The sequence below is a fragment of the Aspergillus flavus genome, chromosome 2 (assembly GCF_009017415.1).
Source record: "Aspergillus flavus chromosome 2, complete sequence".
In the NCBI taxonomy this organism is placed as follows: Eukaryota; Fungi; Ascomycota; class Eurotiomycetes; order Eurotiales; family Aspergillaceae; genus Aspergillus; species Aspergillus flavus.
Window position 1 is genome coordinate 3,423,619 of NC_092409.1, and position 25,279 is coordinate 3,448,897.

The 25,279-nt window shown below is 49.3% G+C and overlaps 11 protein-coding genes and 1 non-coding gene across 12 annotated transcripts; 6 read left to right on the forward strand and 6 right to left on the reverse strand.

The window, feature by feature from the left end:
* Window positions 1–462: 462 nt before the first annotated feature.
* Window positions 463–1,222, forward strand: F9C07_2717 (superoxide dismutase [Mn], mitochondrial; the record flags this gene model as incomplete). The annotated part of the gene is made up of 3 exons (XM_041289808.1): window positions 463–507; window positions 569–1,042; window positions 1,109–1,222. The coding sequence occupies 3 exons, from the start codon at window positions 463–465 to the stop codon at window positions 1,220–1,222; spliced, it is 633 nt and encodes a 210-aa protein (XP_041142918.1).
* A 195-nt stretch (window positions 1,223–1,417) lies between these two features.
* On the reverse strand, window positions 1,418–1,913 carry F9C07_2716 (uncharacterized protein; the record flags this gene model as incomplete). The annotated part of the gene is made up of 2 exons (XM_071511001.1): window positions 1,418–1,634; window positions 1,717–1,913. 2 exons carry the CDS (start codon window positions 1,911–1,913, stop codon window positions 1,418–1,420), a joined length of 414 nt encoding a protein of 137 aa, XP_071363844.1.
* A 167-nt stretch (window positions 1,914–2,080) lies between these two features.
* Window positions 2,081–4,619, reverse strand: F9C07_2129527 (putative mannosyl-oligosaccharide alpha-1,2-mannosidase 1B). Its single transcript, XM_041289821.2, has 3 exons — window positions 3,124–4,619; window positions 2,894–3,068; window positions 2,081–2,842 (listed from the first exon to the last, which is right to left on the reverse strand). The coding sequence occupies exons 1-3, from the start codon at window positions 4,396–4,398 to the stop codon at window positions 2,760–2,762; spliced, it is 1,533 nt and encodes a 510-aa protein (XP_041142920.1). The 5' UTR covers window positions 4,399–4,619; the 3' UTR covers window positions 2,081–2,759.
* A 2,754-nt stretch (window positions 4,620–7,373) lies between these two features.
* On the forward strand, window positions 7,374–10,721 carry F9C07_2277630 (histidinol dehydrogenase). Its single transcript, XM_041289809.2, has 2 exons — window positions 7,374–10,325; window positions 10,381–10,721. Exons 1-2 carry the CDS (start codon window positions 7,916–7,918, stop codon window positions 10,572–10,574), a joined length of 2,604 nt encoding a protein of 867 aa, XP_041142921.1. The 5' UTR covers window positions 7,374–7,915; the 3' UTR covers window positions 10,575–10,721.
* A 148-nt stretch (window positions 10,722–10,869) lies between these two features.
* Window positions 10,870–11,794, reverse strand: F9C07_2713 (putative U3 small nucleolar RNA-associated protein Utp11; the record flags this gene model as incomplete). The annotated part of the gene is made up of 2 exons (XM_041289822.1): window positions 10,870–11,628; window positions 11,699–11,794. The coding sequence occupies 2 exons, from the start codon at window positions 11,792–11,794 to the stop codon at window positions 10,870–10,872; spliced, it is 855 nt and encodes a 284-aa protein (XP_041142922.1).
* A 548-nt stretch (window positions 11,795–12,342) lies between these two features.
* F9C07_2712 (uncharacterized protein) lies at window positions 12,343–12,856 on the forward strand (the record flags this gene model as incomplete). The annotated part of the gene is made up of 2 exons (XM_071511000.1): window positions 12,343–12,481; window positions 12,606–12,856. The coding sequence occupies 2 exons, from the start codon at window positions 12,343–12,345 to the stop codon at window positions 12,854–12,856; spliced, it is 390 nt and encodes a 129-aa protein (XP_071363845.1).
* Window positions 12,857–12,957: 101 nt separating this feature from the next.
* On the reverse strand, window positions 12,958–17,682 carry F9C07_2277633 (Lipin/Ned1/Smp2-domain-containing protein). The gene is made up of 5 exons (XM_041289823.2): window positions 17,158–17,682; window positions 17,029–17,099; window positions 16,684–16,972; window positions 15,759–16,626; window positions 12,958–15,697 (listed from the first exon to the last, which is right to left on the reverse strand). The coding sequence occupies exons 1-5, from the start codon at window positions 17,264–17,266 to the stop codon at window positions 14,812–14,814; spliced, it is 2,223 nt and encodes a 740-aa protein (XP_041142924.1). The 5' UTR covers window positions 17,267–17,682; the 3' UTR covers window positions 12,958–14,811.
* F9C07_1256675 (transcription initiation factor TFIID, 31kD subunit) lies at window positions 13,043–14,913 on the reverse strand. Its single transcript, XM_041284768.2, has one exon. The coding sequence runs from the start codon at window positions 14,069–14,071 to the stop codon at window positions 13,229–13,231; it is 843 nt and encodes a 280-aa protein (XP_041142923.1). The 5' UTR covers window positions 14,072–14,913; the 3' UTR covers window positions 13,043–13,228.
* F9C07_2100013 (fibronectin type III domain protein) lies at window positions 17,584–21,459 on the forward strand (the record flags this gene model as incomplete). Its single annotated transcript, XM_041289810.2, has 5 exons — window positions 17,584–17,769; window positions 17,869–18,107; window positions 18,166–18,359; window positions 18,430–19,448; window positions 19,501–21,459. The coding sequence occupies 5 exons, from the start codon at window positions 17,584–17,586 to the stop codon at window positions 21,457–21,459; spliced, it is 3,597 nt and encodes a 1,198-aa protein (XP_041142925.2).
* Window positions 21,460–21,698: 239 nt separating this feature from the next.
* On the forward strand, window positions 21,699–23,450 carry F9C07_1256636 (Thg1 C terminal domain-containing protein). The gene is made up of 8 exons (XM_041289811.2): window positions 21,699–21,951; window positions 22,018–22,107; window positions 22,300–22,431; window positions 22,487–22,531; window positions 22,599–22,774; window positions 22,832–22,920; window positions 22,981–23,085; window positions 23,140–23,450. Exons 1-8 carry the CDS (start codon window positions 21,938–21,940, stop codon window positions 23,374–23,376), a joined length of 888 nt encoding a protein of 295 aa, XP_041142926.1. The 5' UTR covers window positions 21,699–21,937; the 3' UTR covers window positions 23,377–23,450.
* Window positions 23,451–23,524: 74 nt separating this feature from the next.
* F9C07_2707 (uncharacterized protein) lies at window positions 23,525–24,472 on the reverse strand (the record flags this gene model as incomplete). The annotated part of the gene is made up of 1 exon (XM_041284769.1): window positions 23,525–24,472. The coding sequence occupies one exon, from the start codon at window positions 24,470–24,472 to the stop codon at window positions 23,525–23,527; it is 948 nt and encodes a 315-aa protein (XP_041142927.1).
* Window positions 24,473–24,906: 434 nt separating this feature from the next.
* F9C07_t5 lies at window positions 24,907–24,991 on the forward strand. Its single transcript has one exon. It is a non-coding gene; the product is annotated as a tRNA-Val (tRNA).
* Window positions 24,992–25,279: the final 288 nt, after the last annotated feature.

The window sequence follows — 25,279 nt, forward strand, 5'->3', positions numbered from 1 at the left end:
ATTGTCTGTGCATTATACATAGTATAGTTCTTGTGGGGCTATAGTACTTGCTGGTACTTCATGACTGACAGGCTGTACAGCGCCTAATAAACCCAGCAGAACGCATCATAGACAGATTTATCTACGCATATACCAGCTAACATAGCCTATTTGTAATCCTTGTAATCCACACTCACCTACGAATCACATAGACGAAAGGAAGAATGTGCTCAATCGTGCGCCAAAGGTCCCCCGAATCCCCTCAAACTCGCTCATAGTCACATCCCGCCAACATGATTGGTCCAATGAAGGTACCTTGGGGGTCCTCAGCATCCATTCCAGGCTTATATTCTCCCTCGCCATAATCATGACCAGAACTTCCTCACAACCCCTCTTCTCCCTCGTCCTCGTCCTCGCATCTCACCTCTCCAACTACACATATACTCAAAACCCTCAACCAGAATACCAATTAAACCACCCATAATGGCCACCACATTCTCCCTCCCACCTCTCCCCTACGCCTACGATGTAACCCACCCTATCTCATCCCCGATACAAGAAAAACAAACCCAACTAACCAGTACCCTAGGCCCTAGAACCCGTCATCTGCAAACAAATCATGGAAATCCACCACCAAAAACACCACCAAACCTATATCACCAACCTCAACGCCGCCCTCTCCGCCCAATCCACCGCCCTCGCCGCAAACAACATCCCCCAGCTCATCAACCTCCAGCAAAAGATCAAGTTCAACGGCGGTGGCCACATCAACCACTCCCTCTTCTGGAAGAACCTGGCCCCCCACGCCTCCCCCGAGACGAACATCGACCAGGCCGCCCCCGTCCTGAAGGCGGCCATCGAGGCCCAGTACGGGTCTGTCGAGAAGTTCAAGGAGGCGTTTGGGGCTACACTTTTGGGGTTGCAGGGGAGTGGATGGGGTTGGTTGGTGGCTAATGGACCGGGGGGCAAGTTGGAGATTGTTTCGACGAAGGATCAGGATCCGGTTACGGATAAGGTGCCGGTTTTTGGGGTGGATATGTGGGAACATGCTTATTATTTGCAGGTGAGTTCTTTTCTTTGTTTTCGTTGTGATTTGGGGTTTTGGTGTGGTTGGCTGACTGCGTTTTAGTACTTCAATAACAAGGCCTCGTATGTGGAGGGCATCTGGAAGGTCCTCAACTGGCGCACTGCGGAGGACAGATTCAAGAATGGGGTGGAGGGCTCTGCGCTTTTGAAGCTGTAGATCAGTCGAAGTCTGAGTCTTTCTGCTTAGCAAGTAGACAAACATAAATATGAATATGCATAAATAAAACCACATAACCACGATTCCCGAATTAAGTTACCATATAACCCAGCCCAAAACACCATACAAAAACACACAATCCCCCAACACCAATACTAGAACCCAATCCAGTCCAAACACCCATAAAGAAAGACCTCAATCATACCCCACAATCCCCATCCCAACCCCAACAGACGACTGTCCCTCCACCAACACCGTAACCTGCCGTCCAACAATCCCCGTCTCCGAAACCCCCAGATCCAGTCTCTCCGGTAACTCAAACTCCATCTCATCATTCCCCTTCCCACCAGGCTGTAACCGGAACTGATGAAGCGGTTCAATCATACGCGCCGATGTGAGATCTCCATATCGTCTACAATCAATGTCAGTATAAGTATTCTATCCTACCAAAGTAACAGGTAGTTAGAAAGGGAAGGGAAAAGAAAGAAACATACTCAATCCGCAAATCAATCCCCCTACACCCCCTGAACACATCAAAAGTGCTTGCATCCTCAATCCGAAAGACAGCTTTCGTCCCGGCGTCTGGCATTTCCCGGAAGAAGAGGGAATAGGGAGTCATGGATTTTGTGTTGGCGGAGGGGAACATCACGGCGATGCGGTGGCCGGTGCTGGGGCGGGCGATTCCGCACATCTTTCTTTAGGGTTTTTGGTGGTGTTTGTATAGATTGGTAGATGGATAGTGGTTTGTATAGTAGATGGGATAGATATGTCTGAAGAACAAATGTATTTATTTTCTTTTGAATAGAGGTGATGAGATGATATGATAATTCTCACTCTACTACTACAATTTCCTTCTATTTAAATATTAATTAACTCTGTACAGTCCCCAAGGTGTAGTCCCAAAGGTGCTCAAATCTGCGCAAATCCGCGACGGATAATGTGGGGCGCCCTATCTGGCCGATCACGACCACTTGTTTTTCGGGTTCTGGTAGATTGTCGGAGTGGGTTTGAGGGGATTGTTTGTATTATTGGTTTAATTTATTGTTTTTTGATTTATTGTATGGTTAGAATTAATTGAATAAAGGGTGGTTGGCTCCAGGGGTAGTGTGGTATATTTTGGGGGCCCTTGGGTATAGGATGAAATACCGGTGCATGTATACAATGAGCGCGAAGGCGATCAATGCTAGAAAACAAAGGTTTTGCTATGGAGACCGAAGAATGACTTATTTTAAATACATACACTTGCATTGTTTGAATTTCATTGTCATGAAACTTCAACTGCCTATAATAATACCCTCTTTCCGTACTAGTCCACAGTGATTGTTGAATCAGTGGCCACGGTTTGTCTGGAATTCTGCATCCTATATCCAAGGTGCGGAAAGGTGCATAACAACACAAGCATGTTCATGAAAACGAGACAACGTCATGTAGATTAAATGGCATAAGTACGAAACTCCTTTCTGAACATGTTGAAAAAATATAACGTAAACTTAATGATTATTTATATCAATACCCGATAGTACACTGCTATATACAACTACGCCGCCACCCTAACAGGGTGAGCCTCGGTGTTATAGACAAACTTGTTGCCCTTGCCGCGCTGGACTTGCCACTCGTTATCTGCTTCCGTTAGATTGATGTCTTTTTTATTCAGTTCATGGCGAAACTTACCCGGAGCAAAGGTCAGGTACACGTATTTCAATACCTCTGCAAAGAGGAAGCTCTCCTGGTTGTCATACCGGCCTCCACCGTTGGCAGCGTTGACGTTGGTCAAGCCCGCAAACCCAGAGTCGGTGCGGCAGTACTTGTTGATATTGACAAACGCATTCCATACCCACTCACGGTACTGATGTTCTGTTAGCGCAAACTCAAAAAAAGGTTACGAGTTCCAAGGTACATACAATTTCCTGGCCAGTAATACGCCAGGCGTAGTAGAAACTCTCAATCACCTCCGGACGAAGAATATAAGCGCCACTGCTAATATAGAAGCCAGCACGCTCATACAGCTCTTTCTGGTCCGATGGCACATTCTTGGGATCCCATCCGAAACTCTCGGGTCCGATTCCAGTCAGGGTTTGATTATAAGTCTCGTGGCACCCCTTCACCAAGTCTAGGCCAAATTGGATAAAGTCGTCGCGATCCAGGACGGTTCCACCAAGCAAGAAGCTGCCACCGTCAAAGCAAGTAAGATGCTGGGAGCTCAAACCATACTGGCCATCGTTGTATGACGCCAGGAAAGTCAGGTCCGGGCGTTTTTCCGGGTGTGACGCCAAATGTTTGATGCTAGATTCCGCCGCCTTCACCCAGCGATCTCCATAAGTGCTGAACCTCTTAGGGTCATACACGTACATCTTGATAAGGTATTCATAGAAAGAGTCGTCGCCTCCATTCCAGCTCACCTGTCCGTCGGCGAAAGCTCCGTTTGAGATGTTGATATGGCTTCCGACCAATCCTTCAAACGGCTCTGCACTCTTTGGTGAGGGGTTTAGCAGATAATCCTCTGCCTTCTGGCTGAGCTGAGCATACTCCGTATCACCAGTCAGGTCTGAGAGCCGGGTCCATTCGAGAACCAATGTACCCGTCACGGCCAATCCGTTGGTTGTTGCACCGTCATTTCCGTGTGAAGTAATGTTGATGTTGTTGTAGGGGATTCCACTGGGAGTATCGAAAGCAAACTTGAGGACGTCCGCCAGGTTTTGCGACTGATCCAAAAGGGTCTTAACCTTCGCTTGGTCCTTGACGAGGTTCGAGGCCGGACCCTTCAACAGGTCATAGCCAGACAGCATGCCACCCAGGTACCGGATCGTCGTCTCAAACAGGCTCACTTGATCATCGGTTTTCGAGTAGTCAATTGTGGCAATATGATCCAAGATCTGGTTGACGATGGTTTCATTACCCATAATGACGGCCGTCGATAGTGCATCCACGGCGGACGCACCCCAGCCGTTCCGCGAATCGCCGACACCGTTCGAGATGGGGTGGAGCTCATCATGTGGGTAAGCATATTGCATGTAACCATCCCAAGCATGTACGAAAGCTTCCTTCACGGCATTTGCACGGGATTCGCTGGAGTTACTCCGTGCAACGCGCTGTTCAAACTTGAACTGAGGATATGCTAGAGAAGGAGTGACAAGGCTCAAAGCCGTGAGAGGCAATGAGAGCGATGAAAAATGCATTATGAAAGTAAAAAAACTATAGGGATTGTAGATTATTAAGAATTATCTCCGTATGGATAAAAGGAATGACAGCCTAATCAGGTAGGCGGACTTTTCTAGAGATATATACTTTATGTATGGTCGAATTGACAAAAGAGTGTAATCACTTCGACATGGGAACGAATGTAAAAGAGTGACAAGGAGGGTGTGTGAAGAGGAAGAAAGGAGGAGAGAAGGAGAGGAGTTCCTGTGTCGCGTGGAGAGGCGAATGATCATATTTTTAAATTACAGATTGGTATGGAGAATCAGCCGACCCTTTTGGGTAAGTCATGGGTGCGATCATCCCTCATTTGCCGTAACTACTACTTTTGGCCGCCAAATCAACAGGTTAGAGTTCCAGGACTATGTTCGGTTACAGGAACCATCGCCTGTTCGGGCGAACTAAACCAGATCGATCCAGGTCCGTGCCGATCCGGGGTCCATGATTGGATCAATCGCGTGGATGTTATGCAGGGGAAATACTCTCAATTGTGGCCGAAAGAATGCAGAGACTAAGGAGTTATTTTCACTGAATATAATGAAGATGGTTCTACGAAGTATGTAGTACTTCATTAAAGGCTACTCTGTGTATAAATCGATCGACTTATATATTAATCCTATCACCCTTTGTTCTTCAATACTACTGTACCTGAGGTATCATCTGTTCGAGTCACGCTCCACCGACGGCAGGTGACTCGTACCTGAGGAATCAGGCAGCACATCATTCCTGAAGTCCAGACGGCCAAGATTAAACTGCGGGGTCACTCGACAATTAAGATCGAGATGCTTCAAGTCACATCGGTACGGAATATATGTGGTGACATGAATTAGTATACTACTGTGTATCCGTATGGACTAGTACCTTCATGGTACGATCCTAGTGGATATATCCGAGTGCCTGTGGAGATTCGACCCGCTCGGTTTATAAATACTTCATCCTCCGGTTAGCTTCTCCGTATAACACCCTTTATCAATATCTGTGAGTTGCTAATGATACTATCAGTTATTTAACAATTAAAAGATTCGGATGGCAGTATATCACGGGGTTTCAAGATGCTCTCTGGTTATAGTCGTCCGAAATCCAGCGATTTATCATCTGAAAGGCGGGCGTGACACACATCCGACGGTCGCGCGACTAGTTGACTAGTGTGGAAGGTCCCCTACACTCCAAGAATCTCAATGAGGTCAATGCGCCCATCAACGGATGCACAGGGCTCAAAATAATACTTGCCGAGTCCGGTCCCTCATTTATGGAGTCGGTTCGAATTATGGCTCTCGCGAAAATTGGACAAAAGAAGCATATCACCTGGATGACTTATGAGCGCTTGGAAAACCTTTGGTCCAAACCGCGTCACTTGAAGAGCATGGCCCTTTCGAGGACATATGGAGAAGATAAGAGAAAGAAGAGTCCAGAATAATCCTACAATCAGCGGTAACTACGTGGGATACAGTTTCGTCGATCTTCGTAAGTGCCTGTCTACCCCGTACAACGAGCCTGACGCAAAGGGCGCCGTCTACCACACAGGCATCTTCTTAGCGTGGATCTGGCCGCTAGCCATGACTTTGCCTCTCTTGCGGCGGCGTTCACTCAGAGATCCAAGTGGGATTTAAGCCGCGAGGAACCCCGGAACATGTTTACCTTCCTGGCCAAGTATGTATGCAGAATCCTAGAGTTGATAGGAGCGACACCACCCGGTCCATTGAAGGTGCCGGCGCATCCTGAGTTGAGCTCGATCGGAGTTGCCAACTATGATCTCCCGGCCAAGTACGAGGGCACCGCGAGGAGCTTGAACTGCAGGACGGGTGGATCGCGGTGAAATATAAAATCGCATAGTACTCACCAACGTATGTTCATGGATAGACAGATGCAGTTTGCAGCCAGCCAGAACGAGCCGCCCTACGAGGGGCTTGCGATGACATTCCCGGACAGCTTGCTGCTGACTCTGATGCGGGAACTAAGGGTAAACTAGGTAGTTTGGCCTAGTTCCATCAGGATACTACTTATATTGCTACATGTAAGCAAATGCTCCACTGCTATAAGCTTAAGAAGCCAACGTATGCAGGATAGTAAACATCCGTCCTGTTGAGCAATGCTATAGATACTTTGAACAGCTTGCGAATGGCGTGGTGAACTGGGGTGACAACTGGGATCGACGTTATAATGGACTAATCCATGATAATATATATAGTTTTCACCTCAGGCCCTCATTGCGTATAGCATCTTCAACATTTATTCTCAGGGCATCAAGAGGCCCGAAGCTAACTACTCAAAGAGTGCTGGAAAGGACATGCGTAGATATAGGTTGAGACGTGGTGATCGCTTTGGTCTGCCCTATCAGCACGAATTATATCTTCTATAATAGCATTCTAGGCCTGGGCTCTCATCGAGGAATTGTATCATGCCCTTGCCCTTGGTAGATAGCAGGAGGTTTATAGATTAGTTGGCATGACGAGGGTTCTAATTTTGTGCTTCAGAGTTATATCTAAAAGACTTTGAGAGGACCTGGAGTAGCTCATTAATATGGTGAGAGTATAGTACTGATAGAAGTTGAGAATCCAGTTTGGGATGGATCCTGGGCACAGTGAATGGGGTAGTGAACGATAATGCGACAGAGCGAATGGGAAAGAGAGAGTGGATGAATGTCAAATATGTCTATTCTACTAGACAGTAGTATACATCTGTAGAAAGTCTTCTTGATTGAATTTTCCATATTTTGTGTAAATATTTCGTAAATGAATGACTTGGACTCATTCAGAGTATTAGGGTTCTGCCACAGACATTTTAAGTTATGGTGGTTTGTCCCTTACCTTGGTTTGTGTAAGAGAAATGTACTTAAAATAGGATCTAGACTTGAGGTAATATTCACTGCATCCTGGTAGTATCCCGTGTGTTACAGATAAGTGACCCAATTATGACTTGTTGGTGATCTTTCTTTATATGTGTTGTACTATATGCTACATACTATTACTTTATGACTATAAAATCTCGGCAATTGTATTGGTTTAGGGTCCATCTAACCAGGGTCTCCGCCAATCAGGCCATACTTTTTAGGTAAAACACATCTCCGATGTCAACTACTTACTATACTATGGTTTCATCGAGCCAACAGAGTCCATGAAGTTCTTTTGTTGGTGTCACCAAGGTAGAGAAAGTAAACAAATGAAGTTCTCTGAATTCAGTAATGTTTGACCCAAGTGTAAACCAATTCTTTGTTCCTGAATTTCCAGGCCCCGATGACCGCCGAATTGTCCGATTGCGGGGCCGAAAGGAATTTCTTTTTCGATGGCGATGAATCATCCCGCAATCAACTTGACTGACTCCCCATTCCTTCTCCCCCAAGGCACCGGGCCTTTTTGAAATCTTAATTTCTATTTCAATTCCTTCAGAGCTCCATACTCAATCAGTCAATCAACTCTCTTGACTTGTCCTATCTCCAACACCTCCCCCTCCGCGTCACCCCTCCTGCCCCTCTCTCTCTCCCCTCATTGAGTCACCACCATGGCGACTCCATTCCTCGTCTCCTTTGACCCTTCAGCCAATGGCCTCTCACTCAAGCAGATTGCCTACTTCGGCCGTGTCCTGATCAAGGCCTCCAGCGTCGCTCAAGCCGAAGATTTCCTGCGTCAGAACTTCCGTCTTCTAGATGTCTACGTCGACGCCACCGCGGTTTCCACCACCGGTGACCTCGTCGATATCCTCAATGCCGGTGCCGCTAAGATCTTCATTACCCTCGACCAATTGACCGCTCTTTCCCAAGAACAGTCCGTTCCCTCGTCACGAGTCGTCGTCTATACCTCTTCCGACAGCCAGGTGGACTCCTTCCAGAAGTGGGTGGCTGAGGATTCCGAGCGTAAGGATGCCGGTCTCTCTACCGATTCGTCCGCCGTGAAGGCCTTGATCGACAAATTGGGCCTGAACCCCGAAGCCCAGAGTCTTTACCGGACGTACTCCGGCGCTGTCACCGAGGAGACCTTGAAGGATACTTTGACCCAAGGTGCGGTTAGCATTGTGCCCGCGCAGGCCTTGACCCTTGATCGCAACCAGGCCGACGGCAAGATCGTCGCCGCTTCTCTTATCGCAGCTCGTGCAGTCGCTGATCAGAGTAACGGTCTCTACGCCACCACGGTGACCGACGAGAGAGGAACCTGCTTGGGCCTCGTGTACAGCAGCGACGAGAGTATTTCCGAAGCACTCCGCACGGGTACCGGTGTTTACCAGAGCCGGAAACGGGGCCTGTGGTACAAGGGTCAGTCGAGCGGCGATGTGCAGGAACTGATCAGAGTCGGCTTCGATTGTGATAGCGATTGCTTAGTGTTCGTTGTCAACCAGATCGGTCGAGGCTTCTGTCACCTTGGTACGGCCAGCTGTTTCGGTCCTTACAACGGTCTTTCGCGTCTGCAGAAGACCCTGCAGGCTCGCAAAGCCGATGCCCCCGCAGGTTCCTACACTGCTAGGCTCTTCAACGAGCCCAAACTCACCCAGGCTAAGATTATGGAAGAAGCCGATGAGCTGTGCCGCGCAAACACCAAGGAAGAGATTGCCTTTGAGGCTGCCGATCTCCTCTATTTCGCTCTGACCCGCTGTGTCGCAGCTGGTGTCAGCCTGGAAGACGTCGAGCGGAACCTGGACCTCAAGAGCCTGAAGGTGAAGAGAAGAAAGGGCGACGCCAAGGGTCCTTGGGCAGAGAAGGCCGGTCTGGCAGCTCCTGCCTCAGCCCCCGCTCCTACCCCCGCACCCGTAGAGAAGAGCCAGCCCTCGACCAAGGAGGACAGCCGCATTGAGATGACTCGTGTCATCACCGCTTCGACCCCGGTGGAGGATGTTAAGGCTTACCTGAAGCGTCCTTCGCAGAAGTCCAACGATGCGATCATTGGCCTTGTCCGTCCGATCATCCAGGATGTCCGCGAGCACGGCGACGCCGGTGTTCTCAAGTATACCCACAAATTCGAGAAGGCTACTTCCCTCACGTCTCCCGTCATCAACGCCCCATTCGCACCAGAATTGATGCAGGTGTCTCCTGAAACCAAGGAAGCGATTGATGTCAGTATCGCCAATATCGCCAAGTTCCACAGTGCGCAGAAGGGTAGCAACGATGGCCTCCAGGTCGAGACGATGCCTGGCGTCGTTTGCTCCCGCTTTTCTCGAGCCATTGAACGTGTTGGTCTGTACATTCCCGGTGGAACCGCTGTGCTGCCTTCGACCGCCATGATGTTGGGTGTCCCTGCCATGGTTGCTGGCTGCAAGAAGATCGTCCTGGCTTCGCCCCCTCGTGCCGACGGCAGTGTCACACCTGAGATTGTCTACGTTGCTCACAAGGTCGGAGCGGAGAGCATTGTGCTTGCCGGCGGTGCCCAGGCGGTTGCTGCCATGGCGTACGGCACGGAGAGCGTCAGCAAGGTCGACAAGATCTTGGGCCCTGGTAACCAGTTCGTGACCGCCGCTAAGATGCTGGTCGCCAATGATACCTCTGCGGGTGTCAGCATTGATATGCCAGCCGGCCCTAGTGAAGTGCTGGTGATTGCAGACAAGCAAGCCAACCCAGCGTTTGTTGCCTCGGATCTGCTGAGCCAGGCCGAGCACGGTGTCGACTCCCAAGTTATTCTGATTGCCATTGACCTGAACGAGCAGGAGCTGCAGGCCATCGAAGACGAGGTGGACAAGCAGGCCAGAGCTCTCCCTCGTATGGACATTGTCAAGGGTTCTCTGGAGCATTCGGTCACCTTTGTGGTGCGTGACCTTGCCGAGGCGATGGCTCTCAGCAACGAGTATGCTCCAGAGCATCTGATCCTGCAAATTGAAAACGCAGAGGCCGCTGTCGAACAGGTGCAGAACGCCGGAAGTGTCTTCATTGGCCAGTGGACTCCTGAAAGTGTTGGCGATTACTCGGCCGGTGTGAACCACTCTTTGCGTAAGTTCCCATGGTTTCTCTCACAATTATGTACTAGTAGCTAACTCAGTTCCAGCAACCTACGGATATGCCAAGCAATACTCTGGTGTGAACCTGGGATCTTTCCTCAAGCACATCACCAGTTCCAACCTGACAGCTGAGGGATTGTTGGGCCTGTCGCGCACTGTTGAGCAGTTGGCGGCTGTAGAAGGCTTGGATGCACACAAGCGGGCTGTGAGCATCCGGGTGGCCCACATGAAGGGGCAATAGATCCACGAGCCAGGGATATGCGGTGTTTCTTTTCAGCTTTCACGACCTCGACGGCTATGGTAATTTGAATTGTTTACGAATGCGTACCAGATGTGGTTTGCCAAAATTGAGCAACATTAATTGACGAAGAATATCGAATAGCAATGGTATCCTGCAGTAAATCTCTATACAAGTACACGACCCATGTAGAATACTTTTCCCAAGCCATACACCCAGAAACAGCCCAAATGCAAACACAGAAGGAAAGAAAAGCGAATGTAGGAATCATCAGTCGTATGGTGAGAATGATATCAAATCACTTCTTCCGCTCACGGATCTTCCACTTGATCCCATTTTTGTTCGTGCCTCCAACAGTGTTGTCCATCCGTCCACGCTGCCAATCCAACTGGCGCTCCGCAGCTGTGATATCGGTGTACTGCTTCTGAAGCGCAGCCAGCTTGTTCTGCCTCGCCAAAGCAGCACGCTGCTTGATTTTCCGAGCGCGACGAGCCTCCTGAAGAGCCAGACGATCCGCCTCAAGCTCTCTCGCCGTCTTTTTCCGCTCAAGATCCTCAAACGACTCCTCCTCACCACTACCTTCCTCCTGAACCTTCTTCATCTTCAAAGCCCTCTGCTCCTGCTTATCATCCACAAAAACCGTCTTCTTTGGCCCAACCTCTTCCTCCTCTGACTCTTCATCGAAATCAAAGTCAAACCCATCGTCATCCTCATCCCTCACAGCAGCCTTCTTCTTCTTCGGCCTCTTCCCCACCAAACTCTGCACCATGCCATCCTGCAACTGAATCTCCTGCTCCAGCTTATCCATCTGCCGCCGAATCCGCTCCCCAGTCGTCCGCAAGTACCCAGCATCCTGCGTCTTCAGCAACTTGATCGCATCGTGACTGAGTCCCGCCGCCGACTGGCGCGCCGCCGTGCCGTGCTTGCCTGCCTTCTGCGTGTGCGAAGACATCATCCCGAAGGCGAATTCATCGGGGTTGCGGTCGCGGGCTTTTTCTTCCAGACGCTTGAGCTTGGCTTTCTTCTGGTTGTAGTCTTTTGCTCGGAGGGAGTAGTCCTATTTTTCATTTTATTAGTTACTAGTTCTATATTGGGAGGAACGGGTTTGAGGAGATGATGTTATGTACCTTGTGCTTCTCAAGAAGACCCCATTTCTCACGGCCTCCGACCTGGCCTCGCTCCTTGTGATTCCGTCTTTGGACGGCATTTCGCATAGACGACATTTTGGGCGGTGGTTTTATTCCTTATTATTTTTGCTTCTGGTTCGTCTAATGATAAATAAAGTATATGAATCAGGGAATAAAATCAAAAGAAGAAAGAGAAGAGAGAAGGTCGTTGTTAGACCTCCGAAACAGTGTTGTAAAAAAGAAAAGAATGGGTTGCAAATAAAAAAAGTTCTCCGACTCGGCCTAAGCGGAGAAGAACTTCACTTGACACATTAACTCTACCTAAGCTCGGTGTGGAACCTCAACTCCCACCCTCACTCACACTCCTACACTCTCACGCGCCACGATTTGCTGCCGAGTCCCATTGTCACAAACTCGAGTAATTGTACCCCGGGGATCTAATTGAACAATTCGAATTGCCCAACACCACAATTACTCTTACCACCGCTACCTACTCAACAACCCGGGACCAGTCGAACGCAGATCACTTCTCGCGTTACTCCGATAGAACCAACCCCCTCCCACGACTTTGGTTTATTTTCACCTACTATTTCGCATATTCGACTAGTCTAGAACGATCCGCATAGCAAGACATATCATAAACAATGGCGACAACATCCACATCAACACCAACGACAAAATATAACCTCCGCAATCCCCTCCCCCTCTCCGCAACCCAAGAACAAGAAGTCAAGAAGATCTTTCATAAACGGGTACGAGCGCATTGTGCGGAGGAAATTAAAGGTATCCCATCTCTCTCTTTCTCTACCTGTCTAGCTATATATTTATATGTATATGCTTGTCTTCCTTGATGACTGGTTGGTTACCCATTGGCTAGAGTGATGTTAATGTATCATGGATAAAACAGCATTCGCTCAATGCGCCGTCAATCGCACGATAACTGCTACGTGGGTGTGTCGGGATCAGCGACTGACGATGAATTCGTGTATGCTTGCGCATGCGAAGCCGGAGGAGGAGGATCGGGCGAGAGAGGAGTGGTTTGCGACACATGAGGAACGGCGGAGGGAGAAGGAGGAGGAGCTTAGGAAGGTGGAGGTGAGGAGGGAGGAGATTATTCGGATGATGAGGGAGGATGAGGCGAGGTCGAAGGGGAGGTGATTTCTCTTTTTCCTTTTTTTTTCTTGTGGTGCTTTTTCTTGGGGGTGTGGGTGAGTGAGTGGTTTGGGGATGTGGACTGTATTATTCCTTGTTTATGTGTGTTTTGGGCGTTTCTTTTGTGTTTCTTTTTTTTTTTTTTTTTTGCCAGTTTCTGTTGCATTAGGATTGCCAAGTCGTATATCATTATGTACAGTAGATCAAGTCTGTTGATATCCTACAGACTCATTGAAAGCAAATCTCCTCCATCAGATCTGTTGTCTGGCTGATAGTATGGACAGTATATAAGTTCACCGAGCGCCGAACTCCCAATCGCCAGTCCCATCCATATGTTTTTCTTTTTTCAAAGGGTAAGAAGAAGGGGGTAAGAGCCGATTAAACATCCGTCATGTCTTTGTCTCCATCATCATCTCCATCCCCCATAACCGCATCCTCCCCGAAGATATCCTCCATCTTCCCATCTTCATCGTCCTCACCACCATCTCCCTCCTCCTCACCACCCGCACCAGCATGATTAGTCTCCTTCGGCTCCTCTTCCTCCACCTCCTCCTCCCCTTCACTCTCCCACTCATCCTTCATGTTCCACCCAACACCCGTCAAACAGAACCTCTCCGGCGGCAACCTCATACCACCCATAAGAACACTCTGATTCGCCGTCGGCTTCGCCTGACCCTGATCATACCCCCTCGTAGCACCCGGCAGAGCAACGCGATTCCTCTCCGCCGCAACATCCATGAGAAACTCCTTCGGCAACCCCGTCTGAAACTGATAATGCAACCGCGAGGCAATACTAAGCCGCAACGCCGGCAAGCTGACGGTATTCACCTCCGGCGGACCCCTCGACGAGCCGGCCTGCTCGCCCATGGCGCCGGCATAGCCCTCCGTCGCGAGGTGGACCGCGTCCTGCAGGACGCCGGAGGTGTAGCGGTAGGCGAAGTCAAGGAGCTGAAGGGGCACTCGTTCCTGGTACGCGGTGACGCCTAAGGAGGCGAGGAGCATGTGGATGAGACGGACATCTCGGGGGCGGCGGGACTTGCCGCTGTCTTTTAAGGAGGTGGAGGGGACTTGTGTGGGTTGTGCGACTGGTGCGGTGGTGGTGGATCCGGTTGCGGGCTGTTGTTGGGAGGAGGCGTTGGTGGTGGTGTTGGAGGGTTCGGCCGGGGGTGTGAGAGGTTGGGTTGATGGGGCGGCGTTTTGCGATTGGTTTGGGGAGGCCATTGTCTTGAGTGTTTGAGGTGGTTGTGAGAGCGAGGTTGGATGTGAGCGAAGGTTGCTTGGTGAGCTGTCCCGTGGGATGCGGTGGGATTTAGTGATCGTGGACGGCGTCACTTAGGGCCAAGTCGGCATGGTCACTATGCGACAGCGCTGGAGTGGGATATTAAAAGATAATATTATTCTATGTTCTTCTCGAGAAAAGACTGAATAGAAGGTAAAGTGGTGTTACAGTCCGTGAGTGAGCTGGTGATGAAGACGCGAAGAACATTAAAGGTCAATGATCCCAATCTGCGCTAGCCCGCTTCTGGTAAGTCAGTGGTGACCTGGGCTATTGATACAGGCACTTCATAGACCCTCTCAATCCATAGCTTCTCCAAGTTCTCTATATCATTTAACTGACACTTTGATTCACACAAGACAATATTATGTTTTTATATAGTCTAAGGTCTATCTCCGGTTGCAACCATGTAGCGGCTATAAGAAACCGCAGGCTGTCCTGTTGCTTGTATATCACACATGATACCTGGAAACGCTCAACATATGAAGTAAAACAGGGAAAGAACCTATGCAGCCCATTAAACGCCAACTATGCAGTAAGAGATAACTAACACCACACAATGCAAGGGCCAATCTCAGATGCCGGAAAGGTATATAAACACAATTGTCAACGCCGGGAAGGGTATCTATGAGCGTTGAAAAGCCGCGTGGAATTATACACTTGTTGTATGGACACTCAGCCATTCTCAGCGTTTAGGAGAGGGGCTAGCACCAGCAGTCGCGAAGCGACTTGGTTTTGGAGACACGTTTGGCACCTCGTCTGCGCCTTCGTCGTCTGCCTCATCATCGTCTAGGTGACTCTGACTATCGGCGAGTTCCAGTGAGGCCTGCGAGATGTAGCTGTTGCCAAGGTCTTCCTCGGCATCCTCATCAACCTCACTGCCTTCCTCGTCACTCAGCTCCGCATCATAATCATCTTCTTCTTCATCTTCCTCGTCTTCGTCCTCTTCGTCTTCGTCATCCTCACTATCTGAGCTTGAGAAATCGGCTAGCTCTGGTGGAGGTTCACGCCAGTAAGTAAAATCCGTGTACTCTTCACCCCCAGCCTGAACAAGTAGACTGACGGGCGGGAAGAAATGGTCCAAGAGCTCCTGCATAGTAACGTAGCTGCTCTTATACTTGTTCAGACTGAGAAGATCTAGAGAGACCTCGGCGTTCGAGTTGATCGTGAAGATCCTGGTAGACGGTATGTTGACAGATCGGTAACTCAAAGCGTCGGTCAATCGATTGCCGAATCCAGCATAGAAGGGGTTCTCTTTTCCATTAAAGAGGTTCAGAATGTCCCGAAGACATGCCATCTTGAACACTTCTGGTTTCCTCAGGTAAATCTCTCGCCTGAGGGCTGCAATCATCCGGTCGGGGCTTGTGATAACGGGACCTTTGGGCAGTCTGTATCCGTCCTGGTTAACACCGTAGATGTATGCGCGAGTGGTATCTGCCTGTCCAACAGATCTGCTAGTAAGGTACATGATATTGTAGCCGTTGTTGACGATATCTGTGTATAGCTTGGCTACACCAGCGTGTGTCCAGTCGCGGCCAATCATATTCAACACATGACCCAAAGCGTCGGATCTACCAGTGTTATTAGCCAAAGATGGGCCAGAAATAGTCAGCCTGACTCATGGTAACTCACTTCGTAATTGTACCGTCAATATCTGATATGACAATCGGTGTGTTGCCGTTCCACAGATACATGGTTGCCGTACAAGTGGCTCTATTGACGCTGAATGACATATCATTGGCGCCTGGCTTCAAGTTCAAAGCCTTAAGCTGATCGCTCGTCAGACGCAAAGTCTTCGCGTAGTTGCGAGTTGTCTCTCCAGGTGTCGGTGACTGCGGAGGAGTAGGGATGCCCGGCTGAACATCAGACTGGGTCCGATGGTGGCGGGCCTGTATCGGAGAGTCACGAACGGACTTGTCACCGTCACTATGATACCCGGGGTCGGAGATAGCATTGTCACTCATCGCAGAGCCAGGCCTCATTGAGCTAAAGGCGGCCCGACGGTTCGCGGCTTCCTTTGCTTCCTCACTGCTATAGATCCAAAGGTTCCCGTGCTCATCGGCCCCTATAAGGGCACCAATGTCGTAACACCCTTCCAACTCCTCAGAGAGAATTTTACGCGCAACGACTTCAGCACGAAGGGCGTCCTCCTCGTTACTTTTGTAGCCAGTCATGTCAAGCATAAGATCGCCCGTCTCGGTCACATGCGAACGAATATTTGATCCAGAAAGCTTCTTTGACAGCGCTGTTGCACGCGTAACAGCCTCTTCCAGAGACAAGGGGGGGGGGCTTCGAGAACGGGTCAGATCAGAATCACCGGCTGGCCCTGCTGCGTGCGAGCCATAAGCGTGGTCTGCCACACTGTGCGTTTGAGTCAGGAGAACGTCATCTGAGGCCGCACGATCCAGTTTCCCCGGCTCCGGTTCATCCCCGAACGAGCCCTGACGAGACCTGCTGGTGCTGGTGTCACCTGGCGACCCTGACAAAGGTGTCATTGTTCCTATATCCCAAAAATGTTAGATCTAACCCATAGTGGGAGTATTATACTTTGTCGCACCTAAATCACTGGATGCCCGCATGCTCCTTGAAAGTATAGGAAGACTTTTCGGCTCATTGGCGTTTCCATTGGCAGGCGATCGATCTAGATCCAGATAATCGGGTTCTTGAAGAGAGCCTGGGAAATTTTCTTCGCTACGCGTCCTCGGGCTACCCGTGGGCGACACTAATGGAGATGTCTGTAAGGAAGCGGGGATTTCATCTGACGTCTCAAACACAAAAAAGGCCTCTCCGCCCTCCCCTAGCTTCATGGAGTAATTTTGCTTGATCCCATTGACTTTGAACTCCACCTTCAGAAAGCGCAGTCAGATAAGTATCCGTTGAATCCGGGATAGATATATCGTACCTTCTTTTCATAAGGACGGAGCAACGAGAACTTGCCAAAGCGAACGTGAAAAGGAGAACAAGCGAGCGTGCCTAGATCCGAGCGTTTAGCAAGGACGGGATGGATCAAATGGTGCGCAAGTCAACGAACCATCTTCTTGTTCAATCACGATAACATCAATGGCCCCGCTCAAGGTGGCTGGATTGATAGAATTCCAGGTCTTGGAGACGGAGCCACTGATACTGCGCACGTACTGCATCCTGCAACGTTTGATGGGGAAGACCCCTCGATAATTTCAACAATCCGTGAAGAAAAGGCGAACGACCGAATAAAACGCGGAAACGAAAAAGAATGCAAAGACAGTGGTGGAGGGGGTAGTAGAAGGAATCGGGTGGTCGCAGGAATTGCCGCCTACATACGGCCCATGTGACAAAGCCCCCAAGGCATGAACGAATGTAACCGCTGTATAGAATGACTGTTGCTAAAGCAAACCAAGTATGAAACAGTACCCCTCATAAGTGAAGCGAATGCAATGTGGCAGTCGGAGAGAGGGACAAGTCAGTCAATTAGTAAAAAATGGAGCCAGGTTGTGGAAGATCTAGATGTTGGCTGTTGGGAGTCCCTCAACGGCCCAACGAGCAAGCCAAGGTCACGGGCTTCTTGCCTCTACAGTTCCTCGGCATGAGCCGGACAAGCGTGGCGCTAACCCACATGCAGCAGACATTACTGTATGGGGTTACTGTCATGATCGGCTTAGTCAGGGTCTGCAGGTGACTTAAGATTTTCCAATTTCGAATGAATCACATGACTCCGCCCCACATGACTGCTTCCGCGGATGCTCTGTTGGAGATGCACCTTTAGTTGCCGACCGTACTTGACTATTGCCCCGAAAAAAAGTGGATTTCGAAGAGGCTGGCTTCTCTCGCCAATCTGTCTGTTTCCCCTCTTCTGTCATACCCGTCTCCATGGGTATCCGACGCTGGGATGTATGAGCCGCTACATCTTTCTTTTGACGCCTACCCTAGCGTGGTCCCTCGAGTAAGGGTACGAGGTGTCATGGCTCTCTTCCTGGCTGTCACCATTCTTTGGGCCTTGATTTGGTGCGTTCCTTCAACTTCAATATCCAACACGTTCCCTATCTAACGGCACTGTCCAAAGGTTATTGTATCGTGCATGGCAAGTCTGTCAGACTCCGAATGATGTTCTCGTGGAAAAACTCGGACTAGACATCCCTCCGCCACCAGAGGTTACACTAGAGCAGATTACCGCCCGTGAGATTCGCATTGCTTGGAAACAACCGGAGTTTCACAACTCTATACATAAGCACATCATTCAGGTAAATGGATCAAAAGGTAAATAATTCCCTTTCACCTCCTCTTGGCCGCGTCAGTATTCCAAGCAAGGGCTGACGGTCATTGTTAGTGGGCGAATCAAAACGAGCGGAAACTGCGGTAGAAATCTTAAATCTGGCGCCAGGCAACATATACCATATCTGCGTTCTTTCCGTTAGTGCAGCCAACTTCCAGACGCCCAGTGCTATTATCCACGTGCGGACGCAATCTCTTCCGTTGTCCCAAGCTCAGCAAAATGCGCCAGTTGGGGGTCCCACTATTCGGGCGTCAGTCCCCCGATCGACCGCCGGTCTCGCAGCTCCATCGGCTCCTGTCATGTCTCGCGAGCACAGTGGAGGGCAACTTCCGACTAAACGATCTTCGGCTGGTCGAAAGCAATCTCCTGCCGCTAGCGGGCCGGAATCCTCTCACGGCAACATAGAAGACTTGCAGAAGAATGTGACGAATGGGGATCGTGACGAAACGCTCGAGAAACTCGCCGATAGGTTAAAGTCATTGCAGCAAGAAAACGAGAATGTTGAGAAGCAAACCGCCGATGAAGAAGAAGAGCACATCGCGCTCTTGAAGGAGTTGGAGAAGCAGCGTGATGACTTGAGGAAGCGAGTAAAGGAAAAGGATGAAGCTAGCGGCGATCTAAAGAAACACGTTTACAAGTTGGAAAGCGTCAATCGCACTGTGCAAAGTGAGAAAGCGAAGCGTGAGAGGCTTTTACAACAGAAGGAATCCGAGCGCAAGAAGCGCAAGGATGACATTGTGCGATGGCGGGAACGGACATCACGAATGACAGTTGATGCTGCGCAGGCAAGGGAGGAGAAGGCACGTATAGAAGAGGATGGGAAGAAGCGTGCGGATGAGGTACGGGAGAAGATCGCAAAGGAGCAAGCGGAAATGAAGGTTATCGACGATGAGATACAGGACAAGGGGGGTCGGGTCAAGAAGCTTGAAGAAGAGAGGCAGGGGCATCAGGGTCCAGATAGTGAAGACGGCAAGGAGTTGGATCGAATTGACAACGAACGTGCTCGGCAGTGGGAAATTAAGCTAAGCAACCTACACGCCCGATATGCTACCCTAGTGAATATTCATGCTCAGGTTTGTGACTCCCGAGGGCCAATATTTGAGGTAGATACTGACTTGTGCGAAGGCTCAACAACAATATCAAGAGGCCCAAGAGCGTCTGAAGTGGCTGACAACACAAGGACCTGGAAGCACAGCGCCTTTCTCTCTGCCCGCCCTAGATTTGGACCTGTCCAATACAGCGACCATCCGCCCACGTCGTCATCGCAGCTCTCTGACCAGCAATGTTTCGTCCCCTATGAATTTTACGGCTATGGAACCTTCATTCTCGGGCGGTATCAATTACAACCCCCCTTCCACGAGCTCGCCTACCTTTGGGCCCAGCCCCGCTTTCTTCAACATCAACAATGGAATGACCATTCCGGGTCTGTCAAGTCAGGCCGCCGATGCCATTTCCGAGCTCTCGTTCAGCAATCCTCAAATGAGCCCCCGGGCTGACGCGTTGCTTCCGTCCGACCTCCTCGGGGATGAAGAGTCACCAGAGCTTCCCCGGCCAATCGTCCGCCCTCAAATGTCTGATGTTGAACAGTCGAGTGGCCAACTTGAAGGTTTCCCACAAGGTCCGCCATCGCCGGACTCTTCCGAGAGCCGGCCTGGAAGCATCTTTGCTAGTCCTCATGAGAATCGGAACCAAGAGGCTGACTCTCAGCCCATACGCCTAGGGGATGCCGCAGAGGCTCCGAAAAGTGCCTCGCGGCGACTCTCTGGTCTCTTCGGCTTCCATCGTCCTCGCGGTAAGACGCTCGCGGATGAGCCGCCTTTACTAGGCACTTTGAAGCCAGGGCAAAGTCAGTCTTTTCCACGGAATCTGGATGAAATGGATCCCATCGGTGCCAGGCGCCGCCGCCTGAGCTATACAGGAAACTGGGCCAATCCAATGTCATTGTTCCCAAGGAGCAACACCACGGGTGTCACCACCGATAGTTCTTCCGATCATATGCCGTCCCGGCGGGCCGCTTTAACCAGCATCTTCTCCCCTAGCAGGTTTGGATTTGGCAGTGGGGGTGGTCTGATGAAGTCCGGCGAACATTCTGATCTCAGCACTGGATATAATCAATTCAGCCCTAGACATGATCCGATCGACCCCTCGTCAATTCTCGGTACTGTGCGACGGGGCTCCTTGTCACCAAGGCCATCGTCGACGTTTTCCTTTGAGAATCAACTTCCCCATCCGTCGACAGACAATCAACATTTCGGCTGGCCGTCGGCGGAGAAACCGGGTCATAGAAGCCCTCTGGGATTCAGTTGGGCTTCACCATCGACTTGGTCAAGAGCCCATTCACGCCGCCAGTCCACCTCATATGGCTCCTCCGGCCACTTGCCTCTGGGACTCACAGGGGAGCCTGATTTCCTTGAAGACTCTTCTTTTGAAAGACAGGGTCGGCCTTTGCAGGCGCCCATTGGTACTAGACCATCATCATCGCATCGGCCCATAACTCCGAAACTGAACCCTACTGCGCCCACTTTCAAAACCGTTATTAGCAGGAGTTCGGAAAAGGGCAAGGATAAGGATGGGGAAATGGCGATAGACAACGGAGCAGATACCTCTTTTGAGTTTCTTATGAGCGATGGATCACCGTCTGAGCCTCGTACCTCTAAGGAATCTTACTCCCGCTCCCTGACCGTCTTTACTGGGGATTCATATGAGTCTTTGGAACAGGTACCTTCCACAGCTTCTGCGGATAACAGTAGCTCGAAAGAGTCATTCATCCGGAAGATCACGCGGAAGGGTAGCTCGGGCAAATTTAGCTCGTGGAAAGACCGCTCAGGCCTGTTCTCCAAGAAGGGCGATACCTCCCAGGGTGACATTGAAGAAGACGGCAATAGTGAGTCACTGCTCGCAAAGAGCGTGGACAGCACTGTCTCCAGCGCTCCATCCGCAGACAGGTCGACCAGAAGCAGCCTTGGATTCTTTAGTCGCAAATCTAAGAAGACGGATAAGGCGGCCAGTGAAACAAGTGAACGGCCCAGTGAACAAGCCAGCGAAACAGGCGGCGAGGAACATTCAGAGGATATCCATGCATGATGATACTACGCCTTTTCGTTGGCTCTTTCATGGATCACGGGTTATTGAGAGTGTGGAGTTCCGCCGATTGACAGTCTTCACACACAGTCGTCGCACGATTTCTTTAGATATAAAACATAGGATATTAATCTTTCTTGGATGGCGCATGCATGATGCCCGGTTTTCTCATCTTAGATATTTTTCAGTCGTTCAAAATTCTTACAGTTCTCTACCTCAATATATTTTGAATTGCCGACAAGAAACATAAAGTCTTTGCGGAAACTTCTCGTTAGTAGAAGAAAAACACTACTGGTATAGTCTTTCAACGTGTGTGTCTAGATATACATATATATATAGAGTAGTCTTGAAGCTGGGGTTGGGTGCCACTCATACCCGTCGGTTAAAGTGGCCTCCGCACAACTTCATTCATGTCGCCTTTCCTTTTCTCTACTCCATCACCAATTATACGTACAAGCAGTTCTATAGTGTATCCAGATAAATGGCGAACTCAAAGTATGCCCATCAGCTGGGTCCTTTTTTGTTTCCCGTGGATATAATATGACTAACATTAAATTATAGGTATGAGTACGTCAAAGCCTTCGAGCAACCAGACGTTTTACTCCCCAATACCTGGATTGTAGTCCGCATCGATGGCAGAGGTTTTCACAAGTTAGTAGCTGTCCTCCCCTTCCCCCCCCCCCCCCCCCCCCCCTTTAAAATATTTTACCTGCGAGAAAGAAAAGAAGAAAGCCTACATACGGTGTTTTCCCTTTCCCTCTGCACATCTCCTTTTGAAATTTGATTCCGAATCTTTTATGTCATGGGCCGCACACATATACTCCGTTACTAAACTGCCTTTAGACTTACCGACCGCTATAACTTCACGAAACCGAACGACCGCCGCGCACTGGATCTCATGAACGCTGCGGCCGTCGAGGTAATGAAAGATCTTCCCGATCTATGCATTGCATATGGAGTCAGCGATGAGTATAGGTCTGTTCCCTGGCCCATGCCGCACTCCACATAGAACGATACTAATTGATATCAGTTTCGTCTTCCATCCAAGCTGCCAGTTATTCGAGCGGCGAAGTGCGTAAGTCATGCAACCTTCCCAGCCATCCATGGCCCATTCAAACAGGCTTAGACTGACATGATAACAGCAAGCTTGTAACAACCATTGTATCCACATTCACAGCCCATTATGTGTACCTGTGGGGAACATACTTCCCCGATAACCCTCTTCAATTTCCGTATTTGCCTTCCTTTGATGGAAGAGCTGTCATGTATCCCGCTACTAGGAACTTGCGTGACTATATGAGCTGGAGGCAGGTGGACTGTGAGTTTGCCGCATGCTCATCGTTCATGAAGATTTAGCTAACAACTCTACTCGAAGGCCATATTAATAACCTTTATAACACAACGTTCTGGACCATGGTTCTACAGGGCGGCATGAGCAACACTGATGCAGAACAAGAGTTGAAGGTGAGAGGTTCATACTTTCTTTCTTCTCTTCGGGGAGCTAATGTTTGGCTCCAACCATAGGGAACAGTATCGTCGGACAAGAATGAAATCCTCTTCAAGAGATTCGGGATTAATTACAATAATGAGGAAGAGATATACAAGAAGGGAAGTGTACTCTATCGTCAAGTAAGTTGGTCAACATTTGTATATTAGAAGCCGGCCCACTGATACAGCTTGCAGTACCAATTAGAGGACATCAAGCCAAAGTCAGAGTCTAAGTCAGGAGTGCTGGCAGAGGAGGAAGGCAATAATGTCCAAGAAGCGAAGATTTCCAGATCACAACAGGACAAACTTCGTAAATTACGCCGTAAGGCACAGGTTGTTGTTGACCATGTCGACATCATCAAAGACGAATTCTGGGAGCGAAGGCCATGGATTCTATCGGGAAAGCCGGGCAAATTGCCCACGGAGGCTTAAGTTACGATTTATGGTTTAAAAAGGATATCAAATTCAGACGTGACACGATATGTAATATAATCTTCATAAAGACCGCAGTAGCTGTAGCAAATGGGTATCTATCTATGTACGGCCGTAAGCAAAAAATGATATCCTGAAAAAAGCAAATCTACTCCTTCCTTGACTTTTTGGCATCCTTCGACTTCCTTGATTTTGATTTCGAGCCGTCTTCAGGTGAGGACTCCTCACTCTTCTTCCTCTTCTTGCTTTCCTTATCCTTCTCTTTCTCCTTCTTTTCCTTTTTCTCTTTCTTCTTCTTGGATTTTTCTATCGAATCAGAGGACTCCTCACGTCCACTAGACTCTGTCTGGTCGTTCTCGATCGATATCGGAGTAGGATAGTCCTCTTCTGGGTTATTTCCTTCCTTCTCCTTCTTGCTCTTGCGTGTAGCTTTCTCATTCTCATCGGTAGTGCTGTCCTCCGCTTCCTTAGCCTTCTTCAGCTTCTTCTTCAATTCCTTCGCTTCCTTCTTCCTCCTCTTCTCTTCCTTCCGTTGGCGCCTCTCCTCCTTACTCTCCTTCCGATCCTTAGAATCCCGATCACTGCGCGACACAGCAGAATCCTCCCCCTCCTCAGCCCGACCCATCTTCTTCCTCTTCCGCTCCTCCTTCCTCAATTTCTTCGCTTCCCGATCTTCCTCCCCATCCACATCATCTTTCTTCCTCTTCTTAGACTCAGCTTTAGCCTTAGACTCGGAACCCTCTTCCCTCTCCTTCTTTTTCTCCTGCTCATCCTTCGACCCCAGCGTCCCAGGAACAACCTCCCCCCTGACAAAATACCGATAAAGCTCACTAGTCAACGCATTCGGCTTCTTCTCCACCCCAGCATTATTCTCATCTCCAACACCCTTCAGCGCATCCTCGAATCCGCGCAACCACCACTGGTTCGTCGGGTCTTTGGTTGTCGTCTGGCCAACGCCGAGGTTGCCTTTCCTTCGGGAGACGAGAATCGGTTTCGTGAGCCCGAGGCCGGAGTGTGCGCCTGGTCGACGGTTGGGGTTGAGTGGGTTGCCTGGACCGGACCAGCCGTGGCGGATTAGGTAGGCTTGTGCGTCCATTTTTTTTTTTCTTTTGTGGTCTTTCTTGTGGAGTGAGGTTTGAGGTTTGGGGGTTTGACTTTGGACGATTTGTGAATGTGGTTTGGTTTATATAGGAAGTTCGTGGTGGTATAGATATAGTTTTGTTCCTGATGTGATGAGACGCATATGAACTTGTAGATATAGGCGCTGGGTTGAGGGAGTGACAGGATCGAGGACTATAGGGACATGACCTGAGTCACGCTATAAGTTAAAATCTAAATTATACCCCAATTAAAAAGAGAGTATAAGGAAGGGGGAAAGGGAGGTAAAGATGACCACCAGCTGAAAGAGAAACGAAGACCCAGGAACAAGAAAAAAAAATTCCTCCACAGGAGATAAGGATTTCCGAACGGGTTATCACAATGCTTATGTATTTATGTCTAACACATTTTCTCAAAATTTTCCAAGAAACCAGTTGCGTGGTCTAATGGTTATGATTTCTCATTCACATTCGGTTGTTAACTGAGAAGGTTCCCGGTTCGATCCCGGGCGCGACTACTCTTTTTGTTATTCATATATCATAACACACATATGGGCATTATTTCGCTCATTCTATCTACTAGCTTGACTTTATTGTCTACTTTACTTAGCTTTCTTTTTTTTTTTTTTTTTTTTTTTTTTTTTTCTTTTTTGTTTTTTGGGGCTCTCTCTTTACCTACTGGTAATTTATATCTCCTAAATTATTTACACTTAAATCATGTATTACAATTCTAGTGTGACGGTCCAAACCTACCTCTCGGATTTTTCTTCCGCGCAGGTATATATTCGCCAAACCCACATACCTAA